A 17637-nucleotide genomic window follows, 5' to 3' on the forward strand; every position below is an offset into this window, starting at 1 on the left:
CAACATTTACTAATACTTTATTAAAATCTTGTTAACATTAGGTAATGCACTGTGAACTAACATGAACAAACAATGAACAGCTTTATTTTCATTAACTAACATTAACAAAGATGAACAAAAACAGTAGTAGATGTATTGCTCATTGTTAGTTCATGTTAGTTAATACATTTACTAATGTTTAATAAAGGAACCTTATTGTAAAGTGTTACCTTAATATTTTAATATAATGCTAAAATTTCAGAACTTCGGGGAGAAAAAGCATATATGAATTGTATTTCATTCAAATTAAAATAATTTGAAACATGAAGAGATTAGAAGTGTGTCGTGTTTAAAAGACTAATTTATATTATTTGAATTATTTAAAACTTGAAGGCTGATTTTAACAATTACTATTAATTGTAACAGAGGTGTTTCATTATTGAATGAGTTTGAGGTGTCCCCCTTGGTTGAAACTAGTGGGGCCCTAGAATCGTCACCACCTTTCTCCCAGTTAGCGACGGCCCTGCTCTTAAACCATTAACCAAAAATATGCCCTGCTAAGTCACTGTTCTTTCACTCAGCTCATTCATCTAAACATTTGTAAATGTCCTCTCAGGATGAATCACTTAACTCTTTATTTTTAAATAGCTTTGGATTAAAGTGTCTGTAATCTAAATGTAAACGTACTATATATACAAAAAAAAAAAAAAACTAAGAGCTTAAATGTGTCAAAGAGTATGTGCTATAAACTTCTACTGTCCTGAAAAAGACTGTAAACACCTATTATAAACAACCTTTGAGTTCATGGCTTCTCCAGTGTTTGGGTCAAAGCAAAGGAGATTTTCAAGGGAGATATTCTTTCCAAGGGAACAATGTGTTTTTAGGGATCTAGAACTTGCATGTCAAAGGTATTATCAGCTTCCATTTTTTTTGCCATGACGTACATGAGTCCTATTTCTGTACATTGTTTAAACATGGTTTCTGAAGGATTTTAAACCCTCTGCTCTTTCTTTTCAGCTTAAATCCCTACCTCTACTTTTGTATTTTGCCATATATGGTTATGCCTTGGTCCCACATACTCTCTCTGTTTTCTTAAATATGTAACTCAAAGGTAAAAATGTCTTCATTTTAAAATAAACGCACGGATTAATTATTACCAGTTTCAGAAAATGGATTTTAACATACACTGATAGTCTTCCAGCTATAATGTTGCACCCAGAGATTGTTTGTTTTAAACTATTGCACATTATTGCTGTTGCTGTGTGGGATTTCACAATATTCAATTAGAGGAAACTTTTACTTTAGTTTCTTTCCTGTATAGGGAATTTGTGTTTGCTCTGCTTGGTCTTTGTTTACAATCATCATCTTGCTCTTGCTCATGTTTGTTCCAGCACCGCCCTGGACTTGATAAAAAGTTTTCCTTACTGGACTATATGCTTAATATATGTTAAAGAGAAAGTGAAACCCAAAATCAAAATGGTCAACAAAAAAATATATATAGGTATTTTTGCAAATTACGATTACATCGTCATTTTTGGGTGAATTGTCTTATTTTGTTACACGATAGGCTACATATCTATAACATTACAATGCTGGCATCTCACTTACTCTTGTAAATACAGTAGGCCTACAACAAAAATAAAACTAAATTATAGTTTTCAAACACGTTTCCACTTCAACCACAGCAATGTTTTGATCAGTCGTTAAGATGGTTAAGTGACTAAAACGTCTCTCCAAGTACAGATTCTATTCAGCATTTTTGTTTTTATAGCTGTAATGTCAACTTCAGGTCAGTGTTTGTATGTTATAGACTCTTTCCCCTGGTGTGACAATCCCTCCTCACATTTCCTCCTCACCAGCCAATGACAAGCAAGTGCTCTAGAGTCTATATATAGTCTTCGACATGTTTAAGCCAAATTCGGTTATAGCTTCGGCTTTTTATTTTACACACTCCATCAGTTTAATAAAAACTGCGCAGTGTGAATGAGAATGACAAAAATAGAAACCGAAAGAAACCAACTGATACCATTGCCGCAGACATGCTCTACATCGCCTTCGCGTTTCTTCTTGTAGCTTTATCAACGGCTTTCCCGAAGGGTAAGTCTTTTTATCCTGTTATACAGCATCCTTCCCAACTAATAATTTGTGTTGCTCGTGTTTTTTTTTTTACTCGCTGGATTATTCTCAAGCAATAAAGCCTCATATGTGTCTTGTTGTTAGATACTATCATTCAGTTTGAGCGCAGGGTGTTGGTGAACGGGACGGTCGTCGAGAGGATCTTTGTCAGTAATGCACATTTAAAGGAACAGTTCGACAACATGCAACCTGTTGTCAGATCCATCCAAGATCAACTCCTGAAAATGATGGTGGAGAATGATCACCATACAGCAAGTAAACAATATTAATGCAATGATTCATGTAGCATCATCAACCGATAAAGTCCGATACACTTGTTATTCTTTTTATGTCGAAGTCGAACCAATCAATATGCAGAACCGATTTTTATTTTTAATTTTTATTGTTTTATTTCAGCGTTTTTTGACGCAATAGCTAAATAAATAATCAGTAGACTAAATTGCATCAATAAAAAGCATAAAGTGCATTATGAATATATAACTATAAAATAATTACATCATAGTGTAAAAATTAAACAAATGTAAAGGCTATTTATGCTAAGTAGACTTTAATCTAAACCCAATTAAAGCATTGTTTGTATAAACTAGCATACTCAAGCTTAAATTATTATTATATTATATTATATTATTTGTCATTATTAATTCTAATGTATTTATGTCTAAAATGTGAATTTTTGTGATAAATCACAAATTTGCATGCAGCCAATCTGTGACAATAAATTCACCTTTATTGTTCAGGTTATGGCACATATACCCGTTTAAGGGAATGCAAGATGCGAGGCTATCAGGTCCTGCAGCTATTCGACCGGTTTCAGCTCAACGGCAGAGATTGTCTGACCTTAGATCCTGAAACTGATACGTGGACCTTGTTGATGCCAGAGGCGCAGGATCTAAAGCAGTTATGGACGCTTGAGGCCGAGCATACAAGTCTAGAGAAGACTGACCTGAAAGAAGAATGTAAGGATTTCATCAAGCAGATGGATGACACCCAGAATCAAGAGGGTATGATGAATATTTGTCAGAATACTTTATTGAGACAACTGCTGATTAAAGTGCCCCCATTATGCTTTTTCAAATATTACCTTTCATGCAGTGTGTAATATAGCTGTTTGTAAATGTAAAACATCTGTAAAGTTTTAAAGTGCATCAAAGTGCATGACAATTAAAGTTATTGCCTCCTAAATGAAACTGCTGAACTGTCATCACCAATTCTAGTTTCACTTTCTGTTATATGGCTACATAACAATGTCAAAAATTTGCATAAAAACAAAATGTCCTCAGACCTTCAAAGCAAAATTAGGAACTTTTACCATAGCATAAAAGAGGCACTTTAATTAGTGTTGTTTCACTAGTTCACAAAAAAGTCTTGACTTTAAAGAATTTTAAAGTAGTCTTTATGCAAAAAAAGGTTCTATATAAGGAGAAATGTCTTAAATGATTGCGTAATACTTCCATGTTTAACAGTAAAAAAAAAAAAAAAACAATTCTAGTGATAAAGCATGTGTATGAGATGTTTAATTCATAAAATTAAATTAACATTGAAAATGAATTAAAACTAAATGAATTAATTAAAACTAAATCAATAAAATGATACGATGATGGGAACCCCTATTCCATTATCTACTTTTTACATTTTATAAATATTACATAAATATTATATAATAAATAACATAATATATAATATAATATAATATTTTTAGATGATCGGATTATTAACTAAGAATATGGAGTTTATTGAATGTTTTTCAGGACGTGTTGGTGTCTTAAGAGTGATGGCTCCAGTTCTGGCCACTTGTTTCTTGATTGGATTTGTCTTTATAAGCCTCCTTATCTCCAAACGACACAGTAAGCATACTGCTGGAATCATGTGCTGTGTCACATGTGTGCTTGTCAATAAACACCAATGCTAACCAGTAAAGTCACTACCAATGATTTTAAATGGATAAAAAAATGAAATGATCACAATGAACATAAAATAATTTGTTGTTTGTTCATTCTCCTTTCTTTGTCTTGCTCTTCCTCTTTTGTTTGATGCAGGTCAACAGCCAGGAGGTGAGATGTTTCACATTGTTTACCAAATGCTTAATTGCTGCAATATAAATGCTGACAGAAGATTAAATATTGACATTGGTATAGCTGTCCCTGTGGATTGGATGGCACTCAATGAACTTAAGGTTCCCAGACACCCTAGTTAATAAGAAGTGAATTTCTGTTCACTTAATAGTACAACTTTGCTTGGTTTAGAAAATACTGAATATTCATTTATTTAATTCAGAACTATTTAAGGGTGTATATTTAGCGTAAATGTTTGTAAATGCACTTTCACATTACAGTGTTAGAGTGTAATTAAAAACATTGTGAAACTTTTAGTCAGATAGCACAAATATGTTTTATGTGATGTGATTATGTGATAACATCAAAATTAACATGTTTCATTTGAGTCAAAGAAATCATATCAACCTTACTTAAGGTTTGGTTTCTGTAGATCTCACAGAGAGTAGATACAATCAATGAGCATTAAACTAACACCTAAATAAACCAAAAATAGAGAAGTCTTTGAAGTCTCATATCTGAAAATATATTGTTTACATAGCCTACATTCCTTAAAAGATCAACACAGACAGACTAGCCCAGGTGGATATGCAAAAAAAAAAGGCCTACAGACATACCAGACAGGTGCATCAGCTGTTTTTGTTTTTGTTTTGTTTTTGCTGTTAAGCCTGTCAGATGTTGATAATTTCATGGCTTCCCTGTAGGTGTTATAGGCTCAGTAATCCACTATTCAGCCCATCAATTTGATGTACCATTGGACGGACAAAGCCACAAGAACCGTACTGAAGAGTAATTGTTAGCAAGGTCGGGACATTCTACCAGAAACTTACATTATCTGTCCTTGAATTGTTACAGTGAATAAAAAAGTATTTCATCCAAAAATTTCTAAAACTGGCTCATAGTTGATTTCTGTGAGTTGTTCTGTAAAGGAATATGACATTCATTAGGTTCTCAGATATTTTTTTCTTTATTAAAAACACTTTTGAAAATTACAAATCCTGTCAATGTCCTTGTCCCCAGCCAAATTGGAGCTACAGCTTTCATAGTTTTGTTATGCTACAAACTGTTATTTATAAAAAAAAACTCATCAATAACAAGTTTAAGCTGTTATCATTCACATCAACTGATCAAAAACATGAAATTATATATACATTCTACAAATAAATTCTATTTTACAACTGTCCCCATGTTTTGGTCAGTCCTGTCACGTTTACATAAAACTCTACATAAAATGTGTGAAATACGCCTTTAAGGGTATCACTCAGAGGAAGTGACATCATTTGACCCAGGTGAAGCTTACATTGATTAAGGCTGAATTCTGTCATTGAATTGTATGATTTTAAGCTTGTTTTTGTATATTTTTTTTAGGAAGACGAGCTAAAGGGTCAGACCCTGTCACGGTAAAACATTCCAGAAAATAATGAAAATGTTTTAAATCCAAAACATGTCTAAAAAGGTTATTGAAATTCCTTGCTTGCATGTTAACAGTTTTTATGCTAGCATGCTAGCAGGCTGAGTAATGGCAGTTTAAAATGGCCAACCGTCAGGCCCTGTCACATCAGGCCCTGTCACATTCCCGTGTGACACGGCCTTACAAATTAATGTTATTGTTCTTTTTTATTACATTTATTGCATATTTTATGTATTTAATGCATGCAATAGTAAAATGAAGTCCAAGGTGCTTGATTTGTATACAACTGTGGCCATGGAAGTGATTTAAACACCTGAATTCAATTATTTGGAGGGCTGTCCCAATACTTTTGGCAATATTATGTATGTCCTTGGCTGAATTTAACCATAGTCTAATATTACATTAACATTAAAATTATAATAATAATTTAAAAAAAGAAATGCCAATCAAAACTTAAATAAAGAACACAAAACATAACTTTTTCTGCATCATCAAAATCCATAAAGTCAGTCCTGTCACAGTACCGTCAGTCCTGTCACGCCATGGTCAGTCCTGTCACACAGGAAATATGACAAAAGTGTAGTATTTGAGGAAATATTAATTAATTAATCTCTTTAACTGTGTAGATGAAGGTGGGGGTATATATCCACTACTATGTTTTTATAAAAATCTCCTATGTAAAGTTAGTTATTTCAAGTCAAGTCAAGTCAAGTGTTTTTATTGTCAATTCTTCCACATGTACGGCACATACATACAGAGAATCGAAATTGCGTTAATCTCCCACCCTTGGTGCATACAGTTAACATTAAGACACTGACAGTAGACGTTCAATTACAGATAAATACAGTTTGAACATGTACATACAACTATACAACTACAGATATACAAATACAATGAGGACATTATATAAATAAATAAAAAATAAGAGATAAAGTGACATAAGGCACATGGCAGATAGAGAGTAAAACAGTTCAATAAAACAAAACTTCAGGTATAAGTATATGTAAATTGTATATACGTGTATACGTGTAGTGCACAAAGAGCTTATCAGTCTGTTTAAAGTGATATAAGAACAGTCTTTTTATCAGACTATCCCAAGAGGTAGTTAGTTAGTTTGCAGTCAATGCTGGATGAGGTAGTGAACAGTCCAATGCTGCACAAGTGTCAAGTGCTGGTCACAGATTTGTGTGGGTGGGGGGGGGGGGGGGGGGGTATGGGTATGGGCAAGGATGAGAGGGAGTTCAGCTTCCTGACAGCCTGATGTATGAAGCTGTCCTTCAATCTGCTGGTCCTCGCCTGGAGACTCCGCAGTCTCCTTCCTGATTTTACAACTATATGAGTGCCTGGTGGGTATTCTGTGATTTTGTGTACTACAGTTGACCGAAAAGTTACTTATATTTCTTAAATGAATTATAAAACCATGTTAGATACAATCAGGGACATGTGATCAATAAGAAAATGCTATTTGTATCAAAGAAATTCATTAGGAAACCATTCTGACATATACAAATTTGTCTGTGACAGGGCCTGACATTTTAGGGGTGAAATGCGTATAAAAATGTATTTTATTTAATCATAAAAACATGCTGAGATGGCATGATATGTGTTTCTCATATTTTAACATGTCCTCCATATGTCTCAACGTTCAGATTTAAGAAAAATATATTTTTTCCCCCAAGATTTTTTTTTCTGGAAATGTACGTTTCTGGTAGAATGTCCAGACCACATTAAGAATCAACTCTTTCTCCTGATTGCAGAAGTCTTAGGCAATACTTTATATTCAGCGTATAAGGAAATGTATTTGCTCGAAACGATCTTGAAAGCTAGCGATTAAAATTACTGTGATAATATTGTATGCACAAATTGTTAATGTTTTTGCACTGAGTAAACAATGGGTCTCATTCACTAAGCATGCTTACGCACAAATTTGTACGTGAAGTGTGCGTACGAACGATTTTAAGAACAAATCACGATTCACCAAAAAATTGCGTGATAAAATGTATTCTAAATTTATGGGGGGAAAAATAGGATCAAAAGAGATAAAAAGTGTTTATTGTGAGAACTGGTGAGGATGGCACACTTACGAGAGAGCACGTCTGCAAACACAGTTTGACGAAAGAGTGACGAAAGGCTGTAAGGAAAGCGTTTGCAGAACCTTATATGGAGAAGGTTTGGGCGTGTTTATGCAAATGCCTAACCTTGTGCACGCTGCCGCTCATTTAGAATACTCCGAATTCACTAACATCATAACGATGTTAAGAACAAAGTCATGTGCGTATACGAACGTGTTGTGAACTAGATGTACCGCAGGGCGGTACAAAATATGACCGCCGCTCAGGCCTGCACTGGCTTTCCACAAAAATAAATGACGTGGAGCAATTTGGCTGTATTGCGTGTTTATGTATATACCTAAAAAAAGTAGTAGTATGTGTATGGGCTGAAATATGTGCCACCAGAAACTGAATATGAATCATTAATCCGTGTATCATTCGTTCAGTCGTTTTTTATTTAATATTGAAAGTATAAAAATTAGAAAACAGTTCATTTTTCGATTTTTCATTTTTTCCAAAAAAACGAAAAACAAGAATTCAGCTTGATTTTTCGTTTTTCGTTCTGAGGTAGAAAAAATAATAAACAGCTTGAATATTCGATTTCTACACATGGGCGGGAATGAAACGCCCCTTTCCTCTGATTTGTCAGCCGAAGATTTTCCTCAGTTCTGCACTGCAGAATAAGAGTCCTCCATTGTGCAGATTCTTAACGCGTTTATTGCAACTAGGCTACATTTAATCTTCTTTTCATCAAACAACCAGACTAACGAATGGTTCGACACAACCCGTACTGGGGAATAGACTAGACAGGGCTTTCTTCTGTGTAGATATCAATTCACATACGCTTTGCATCAGCTGGGTATGCAGGGTAAATGACGGCTGTGACGGCTACCATGGTCGCCTCACCCAGTAATTATTTTATTTTTTTAATAATAAATGAAGATATAAATCAATATAATTAGTTGTAAATTAAATATTTTTAACACTAATACACAAAGAAAAGAATAATGCATTAACTATATAATAGGCCTATTTTAACGTAAACGCATGAACTGTCATTCAGACTGACTATCTAACAACCGGAGAACAGAGAACAACAGAGATATTAAAATACATACTCTTCTGAAATGTATTAATTTATATCTCAAAGATGTGCGCTTGCGCGCAGCGCACGGTCATGTTGAGAGGGAAACAAACGCATTTTATTATTAGCCTATTCAGAAATAGTGTAAAAGACCGTAAATAAAATACAACATTAACATTATAAACGCTATTAATAACATGTCTATGCGTATTTTACTTCCCCTTACTGTAGCCTGTCAAATCCTTAAATGAATGGTATTCAGAAAACAACAAGAATGAAAAATAAGTAGCCCGTATAATAAAAATATAGCCTAACCTAATAACTTATAATAATAGCCTATTATGTCCTTTATTGAAACTGAAACTGTACGGACATTGGTTTCGCGCATCTCTCATTCGGTCCAAGGTTTCCATATTTGCAATGTAACATTTGGATGCTAACTAGTAATGTAAAGAAGGCTTCGTACTTCAGTCGAGTCCCAATATACAAGTATATGCTAAATCATCATCTTCACAGCAAGGGAAATGAGTTTGGAATAACAGCAAGTAGGACTGTGCAGCACAGCCTTTATATTGTACAAAAGACCAATTAAATTAAGCAGAATAATTTTTATATATTTGGTTAACTGTGTTTTATTTTAATAATGAATAGGCTGCGATGTCAAGTTAGCAATGCCAGAAGTGAACTGATAATAGCCTAGATCCGGGCTATTCAATTGGCGGCCCACTGGCCAAATGCGGCCCGCCAATCATCTCCATCCGGCCCGACGGCACCAACCTCCCTCCCCCTCTTTTCCTGGCGGTGCGGCTAATTTAGTTTGATACTCGCTCCGATTAACCTGAGAAACGTTTTACGTGCGAATATTTCAGCAGTTATGTGTCCCGAATTTATGTCGACTGAACCAGCGATACCAATCATTCGTGAATGAATCATTCTTTTAGTTCGATCCTTTCTAAACGCGCTTGCATAACTGTGCGTTCACACCGCCGCCAGCGAGACGAGAGCGTCAAAGTGGCCGGTCAGTAACGGTCTAAAACTATTCGGATTCATTCGGACCGCTCCGTCACTGAATCATCTGAAGCGGTTTCTCGGTCAGTACAGTAACAACAAATAGTTGCGTTTACTCCGGTCCCGGGCACTATTATTAAACAGCGTTGCGACAACCAGTGGGAAGCGTTTTTCAGTTCGACAGAAACCTCTCTGTTACAAACCACAAATCACTCGACGATTTAACTAGTATTAAATCAGATGAAACAGCCTCAACATTCCCAACAAGACTGATGAGGAAAGCAGGAGAAGAAACATTGTGGCATGAACGAAATTAGAACACTTTAAATCCGCTAATCACCCTTGCAAACATTTAACATGAATGTGCTGTAGTAATTTACCATGGTTGTATTATTTATTATTCATGTGTAATATTTATATTGAATTACTGTGTAGTAATAAATAAATATAGTAAATATATATATTTACTATAATATTATACAGTATAATAGTAAATATAGTGATTTATATTGCATTAGATTTATTAGGTGGGTAGATGAATATATAATTAATGTTTGTTATGAAATTATGTCAGTTTCTTTGTAAAGGTGCGTATAGTTTTTAACCTGTGTTTAGGCATTTTTTTATACAGTGGGAGTGAGTAGCCTGTGGTTATCAAGTCTCACTGTCAGAATATTTTCATTTAAGCGTAACAATTATAAATAAAATTATTATTATTTCTCACCAACAGCTACGAGTTTGTATAATTAATGTATTTGTTCCAAGGAAAATAGTTGTACACAGCTGTAAATTATCAAGTTTTTATTTATTATGGTTTTATATATCTGCATACTGTTGGGTACCACATTTTCAAGTAAATACCATACTTTTTTAGGTTTACTTTAACTTATTTATTGAAACTGTTATGTTTCAATAAATAAGCTAAACCCCCAAACCAACCCACCGGCCCACCTCAACTTTTCGATTTGATAATCCGGCCCTCGAATGAAGCTAATTGAATAGCCCTGGCCTAGATGTTGTGTGAGCGAGCAATGCGCCAGCGCCATCACTTGGATTTGTTGCTCAGCAGGGGAAATAACTTAATATTCTGTCTTTTAATACTGTCATTCGAAGCAGTAAAATTTATATTTTTATTTGTGTACATTCAAAATGACTACAAATGACCTTTAAAAAATAAAGAAAACAACATGATGCGCTGCGTCTCAGACTCCTTGAACATCTTTCTGGCGCACACCAAAAATGAACCAAAATAGAGTGAATAGCCTTCTGACGCGCCTACTTTTGAAAGTCAACATTTAGATTATTTTAAGTAAAATGCATTATATAGTCACTTAGGAATAAAACACAGCGTGGTTCATGATAAATTTTTTTTAAAAAACGTGACTTTACAGTTCGGAAAATAGCAAACCCCTGGCACTTGAGAACTCTGGTCTACAAAGAAGAAAAAGCCCTGTCTAGTCTATTCCCCAGTACGGATTGTGTCGAGCCATTCGTTAGTCTGGTTGATGGAAAAAAATATGAAAAAGTTGCAATAAACGCGTTAAGAATCCGCACAACGGAGGACTCTTATTCTGCAGTGCAGATCTGAGGAAGAACTGATGACGGGACAGTTTGATCTTCGGCTGACAAATCAGAGGAAAGGGGCGTTTCATTCCCGCCCATGTGTAGAAATCGAATATCAAGCTGTTTATTAATTTTGCTACCTCAGAACGAAAAACGAAAACTAAAGCTGAATTCTTGTTTTTCGTTTTTTGGGAAAAAATGAAAAATCGAAAAATGAACTGTTTTCTCATTTTTCTACTTTCAATATTAAATAAAAAAACGACTGAACGAATGATACACGGATTATCATTTATATTTGAATTTGAATTGCTAAACTTGAATAACTGCATTGGAAAACAGAATTTGAATCACATAATTTGAAGTTGTATTGTTTCGTTTGAATAATTGCATTGATAAACTGAATTTGAATTGTATAATTTGAAATTGAATTTATTTGTTTGGAACTGAAGTCCAATACAATTTGATCCTCACTGAAAATTCAACTCTCTATATATCCTCACATTCAGTTCTCACAATTCAGATTCAGATCACCAAATTCAATTTCAAGTTACTGTGACAGACATCCGGGTAGTTGGAGGATGAAGGAAGAGCAATCGAGCGCAGATCGATATCGATAGATACAGAGTTCAGTGTCGCAGGATCAGCACTAAATATGCCAGACTGTTGTGCTGCTTATGGATGTTATAACGAAAGAAATGAAAAAAAAATATTAAAAAAAACTAGATGTACCGCATGGCGGTACAAAATATGACCGCCGCTCAGGCCTGCACTGGCTTTCCACAAAAATAAATGACGTGGAGCAATTTGGCTGTATTGCGTGTTTATGTATATACCTAAAAAAAGTAGTAGTATGTGCATGTGTGTGTGTCTGTGCGTGTATGTATGCGTGCGTACATGTGTGTGCGCGTGTGTGTTTGTGTTTGTGTGTGTGTGTCTGTGCATGTGGATTTGTATGTGTGTGTATGGGTGTGTGTCTGTGCGTGGTCCCCCGGGGACCAAACGAAATTTTTCCGTAAAAGTCTAGTGGGGCTACATGCCCACCAAATTCCATGTTCCCCGGTGTTTCGGTGTCCCTGGTATCGTTGACGAAAAATTCAGTAGATGACGAAAAAAAAAAAAAAAAAAAAAACTTTGACAATCCCTATATGACCGCTTTCGCTAGCTACGCTAGCGGCGGTCATAATAACAGCAAGGGATAACATTTCACAGGTGAGAATGAAACCTGTGGCCTCTCTCTCTCCGTGGCCTGCGGCAGCGTCCGGCCAAAGACATAGTGGTGATCGGGAGTACGTATATTTCGGCGGGAAGTTCCACTGCCTTTGCCGGTGGCCGGTGGACGGAGAGAAACTACAGCGGGGCAGCAGAGTTCGTCTGCGGCTGCAGGATCTGGAGACTTCCTGGGAGCCAAAACCGACACAACGCTGCTGGAGGAAATAGTTGAGTTTTCTTTTGCTGAAGAAAATAGTCCGTTCCGCGTCCATAGCAACGCTCTGTTTTTCATGGCAACGGTGTGATATACTTATTACATGGCTTGGTTGAATTCCAATGTAGAATGCGGTCTGTTATTTCTTGATAACAGACCGCTGCGAAGTATATCACACCGTTGCCATGAACAACAGAGCGTTGCTATGGACGTGGAAGGACTACAGGCCGTGCAGAATTATTAGGCACGTTGATTTTCTGATCATATTTTATTCCCAGGAACATTTTGCCAATTCCAAACAATATTAATCTTAATAACTACTATTAATTTTGTATTTAATCATTTATAAGTGATATATAATTGTTCATGAAGGCTGGAAATGAAAAATGCCTTATTTTCAGGTGTGCAGAATTATTAGGCAAGTTTTCTTTTTCAGATAAAATAAGCCAAAAAAGAGATTTAACTAAGACTGAAAAGTCAAAAATTATTAAATCCCCATGAGAAGAATGCAATACTAATGCAATACTAGAGATTGCAGTTAAGGCATGACCATTGGACAGTGAAATGCTCATTGGGTCAGCAGGGTCAGACAAAAACAGGTGGAGAAGAAAAGACACATGCTAACTGCAAAAGAATGAAGAATTAAGGTGAAGAATTAAGTGTGAAACCATCAGGAACCCTTTAGTCTCCAGCGCCACCATTTTCCAGAACTCCAACCTACTTGGAGTCTCCAGAAGAGCAAGGTGTCAGGGTCTCAGAGACTTGGGTTAGGCAAAGAATCCTAAAAAATGACCCCTACTTAATAAGAATCACAAGCTGAAGTGTTGTGAAATACATGAAGACTGTTTTTTTATAGGCTTTATAGACAGACAGATTGAGAGTGACTCTTGAAGGACCAGCACCACATCCTCTTCTACCACTATTTGAAGAATTCATCTTCCAGAATAAGTTTTAATAAGTTTTGTGAGTTTATTTTAAGTCCATCTCCTACCCTGAAATCCGTTTTGCAGAGATGGACTAAAAATTAACTCACAAAACTTATTAAAACGTATTCTGGAAGATGAATTCTTCAAATGGTGGTAGAAGAGGATGTGGTGCTGGTCCTTCAAGAGTCACTCTCAATCTGTCTGTCTATAAAGCCTATAAAAAACAGTCTTCATGTCACTGTCCAATGCCTTAATGCCTGTCATGCCTTAACTGCAATTTATAGAATTGCATTAGTATTGCATTCTTCTCATGGGGATTTAATAATTTTTGACTTTTCAGTCTTTGTTAAATCTCTTTTTTGGCTTATTTTATCTGTAAAAGAAAACTTGCCTAATAATTCTGCACACCTGAAAATAAGACATTTTTCATTTCCAGCCTTCATGAGCAATTATTATATCACTTATACATGATTAAATACAAAATTAATAGTAGTTATTAAGATTAATATGGTTTGGAATTGGCAAAATGTTCCTGGAAATAAAATATGATCAGAAAATCAACATGCCTAATAATTCTGCACACACTGTATTTTCTTTAGCGGAAGCAATACAATCGTTTTTAAATCAATAAACTCCTTTTTAAATCAATAATTTGTGTCAAATTATTTATTTATTTTGTAGGTAGCCATGTAATAAGCGTGATAATGTATAGCGAGGCGGTATATATATAAGGGATAACTCTATCTATCGATCTGCGCTCGATTGCTCTTCCCCAACTACCCGGATGTCTGTGACAGTAACTTGAAATTGAATTTGGTGATCTGAATCTGAATTGTGAGAACTGAATGTGGGGAAATATAGAGAGTTGAATTTTCAGTGAGGATCAAATTGTATTGGACTTCAGTTCCAAACAAATAAATTCAATTTCAAATTATACAATTCAAATTCAGTTTTTCAATGCAATTATTCAAATTAAACAATACAATTTCAAATTATGTGCTTCAAATTCAGTTTTTCAATGCAATTATTCAAGTTTAGCAATTCAAATTCAAATATAATTGATTCAAATTCAGTTTCTGGTGGCACATATTTCAGCCCATATATGTGCATGTCTGTGTGTATGTGTGTGTGTTTGTGTATGTGTGTGTTTGTGTATGTGTGTGTCTGTGTGTGTGTGTGTCTGTGCGTGTATGTGTGCGTGCGTACATGTGTGTGCGCGTGTGTGTTTGTGTGTGTGTGTCTGTGCATGTGGATTTGTATGTGTGTGTATGGGTGTGTGTCTGTGCGTGTGGATGTCAGTGTGTGTGCATGCTTGCGTTTGTTTGTATTCCTGCATGTGTGTGTGTGTGACAGTATCATCCTAAACCAGCAACCCTTCGCTCAACACCACCATCTACAGGCCGATGAGTGTACAGTCACTAAATGTGCACATAAATGAATTTATTTTATACCCCCCCCATGGATGAAATTCTACGAAACTTAGCATACCCCCAGAGGATGTCAAGTTAATCATACACATGAAATATGGTGCAGTTCTGAACATCTCAACTGAAGATAGGGGCGATTAAAGTAGAATAATATTGCATTTTCATTTTTTATGGGAGGGGCGCAAATCACAAATGAGTGATTATGGGCTAGGTTGATGTGGGCCCTTAAGAGCAACATACCATAAAAATTTCTTCATCCTCGGTGCCACGGTTCAGGTAGTTATTTAGGAAAAACTGCATTTTTTGGGTTTGGGGGGGCCCAGCGCGGGGGGGGGGGAGTGGCCCCCGGGGACCAAACGAAATTTTTCCATAAAAGTCTAGTGGGGCTACATGCCCACCAAATTTCATGTTCCCCGGTGTTTCGGTGTCCCTGGTATCGTTGACGAAAAATTCACGGGGGCCCCAGCGCGGGGGGGGTAAGTGGCCCCCGGGGACCAAACGAAATTTTTCCGTAAAAGTCTAGTAGACCAACATACCATAAAAAATTCTTCATCCTCGGTGCCACGGTTCAGGTAGTTATTTAGGAAAAACTGCATTTTTTGGGGTTTGGGGGGGCCCAGCGCGGGGGGGGGAGTGGCCCCCGGGGACCAAACGAAATTTTTCCGTACAAGTCTAGTGGGGCTACATGCCCACCAAATTTCATGTTCCCCGGTGTTTCGGTGTCCCTGGTATCGTTGACGAAAAATTCACGGGGGCCCCAGCGCGGGGGGGGGGTAAGTGGCCCCCGGGGACCAAACGAAATTTTTCCGTAAAAGTCTAGTAGACCAACATACCATAAAAAATTCTTCATCCTCGGTGCCACGGTTCAGGTAGTTATTTAGGAAAAACTGCATTTTTTTGGGTTTGGGGGGGCCCAGCGCGGGGGGGGGAGTGGCCCCCGGGGACCAAACGAAAATTTTCCGTACTAGTCTAGTGGGGCTACATGCCCACCAAATTTCATGTTCCCCGGTGTTTCGGTGTCCCTGGTATCGTTGACGAAAAATTCACAGGGGCCCCAGCGCGGGGGGGGAAGTGGCCCCCGGGGACCAAACGAAATTTTTCCGTAAAAGTCTAGTAGACCAACATACCATAAAAAATTCTTCATCCTCGGTGCCACGGTTCAGGTAGTTATTTAGGAAAAACTGCATTTTTTGGGGTTTGGGGGGGCCCAGCGCGGGGGGGGAGTGGCCCCCGGGGACCAAACGAATTTTTTCCGTACAAGTCTAGTGGGGCTACATGCCCACCAAATTTCATGTTCCCCGGTGTTTCGGTGTCCCTGGTATCGTTGACGAAAAATTCACGGGGGCCCCAGCGCGGGGGGGGAAGTGGCCCCCGGGGACCAAACGAAATTTTTCCGTAAAAGTCTAGTAGACCAACATACCATAAAAAATTCTTCATCCTCGGTGCCACGGTTCAGGTAGTTATTTAGGAAAAACTGCATTTTTTGGGGTTTGGGGGGGTCCAGCGCGGGGGGGGAGTGGCCCCCGGGGACCAAACGAAATTTTTCCGTACAAGTCTAGTGGGGCTACATGCCCACCAAATTTCATGTTCCCCGGTGTTTCGGTGTCCCTGGTATCGTTGACGAAAAATTCACGGGGGCCCCAGCGCGGGGGGGGAAGTGGCCCCCGGGGACCAAACGAAATTTTTCCGTAAAAGTCTAGTAGACCAACATACCATAAAAAATTCTTCATCCTCGGTGCCACGGTTCAGGTAGTTATTTAGGAAAAAAAAAAAAAAAAAACTTTGACAATCCCTATATGACCGCTTTCGCTAGCTACGCTAGCGGCGGTCATAATTAGGCAGAGATTTTTCGTGAGAAGTTCGCCTGCGTGTACAAATACGAAATAATCCACGCAATTTTTAGTGAATGAGACTTAAGGCCAGATTTACTAAACAGGGCAAATTAGCATGAGAGTGCAATTCCAAAAAAACGCCGATGGGAGTGGATGCAGCCGGATAATTTCCATAATGACCAACACAATCTACCAAGCGCAGCGCAAATTAGCGTCTGGTTTAAAACGTGCCTCTTTTGGAGCAGTAAATAGTGGCGCAAATGCCAGTAAATTGACTAGCGCAAACCTTAGTAAATCACCTTCCATGATTCATTTAAATATTCTCTTCCCAAAAATTTTGCATCTGAAAGGGAAACTCCTACAAATGCATATGCAAGAAGGTCAGCCGCAAAAATAACTGTCCCCACGCTTTTTCAGCGCAAAATTTTTCACTGCTGTTTTTTAACGCCAAACGAGGGTTTGCGCTAGCGCAAGCTGTTAGTAAATCTGGCCCCCAGTGTCTTATGGTTTTTTTCAATGTAGTTGTGATATTTTAAATGCAGCTAATTGAAATGTTACCCTTTTCTACATCCGAAAAACGAATTAATTGTCTGTAATGCCAGCTAGGCATACACATTTTTTTTTATTTGTTTGAAATGTTGTTTTTTACATTTTTCCTCATTGTGTAAAACAGTTGATATCATGTTTAAATGTATCTCTATTCCAAAATATTTCGTTGTATCTGACATAGATGTCATTTTATTCTA

At 37.0% G+C, this 17637-nt stretch overlaps 1 protein-coding gene across 1 annotated transcript; it reads left to right on the plus strand.

The window, feature by feature from the left end:
• Positions 1-1684: 1684 nt before the first annotated feature.
• Positions 1685-5349, plus strand: LOC311086706 (uncharacterized protein). Its single transcript, XM_084119707.1, has 6 exons — positions 1685-2076; positions 2200-2370; positions 2853-3116; positions 3864-3959; positions 4152-4166; positions 4871-5349. The coding sequence occupies exons 1-6, from the start codon at positions 2019-2021 to the stop codon at positions 4957-4959; spliced, it is 693 nt and encodes a 230-aa protein (XP_083975833.1). The 5' UTR covers positions 1685-2018; the 3' UTR covers positions 4960-5349.
• The last annotated feature ends 12288 nt before the right edge of the window (positions 5350-17637 follow it).

This window comes from Abramis brama (genome assembly GCF_963993115.1).
Source record: "Abramis brama genome assembly, chromosome: 7".
NCBI lineage: Eukaryota > Metazoa > Chordata > Actinopteri > Cypriniformes > Leuciscidae > Abramis > Abramis brama.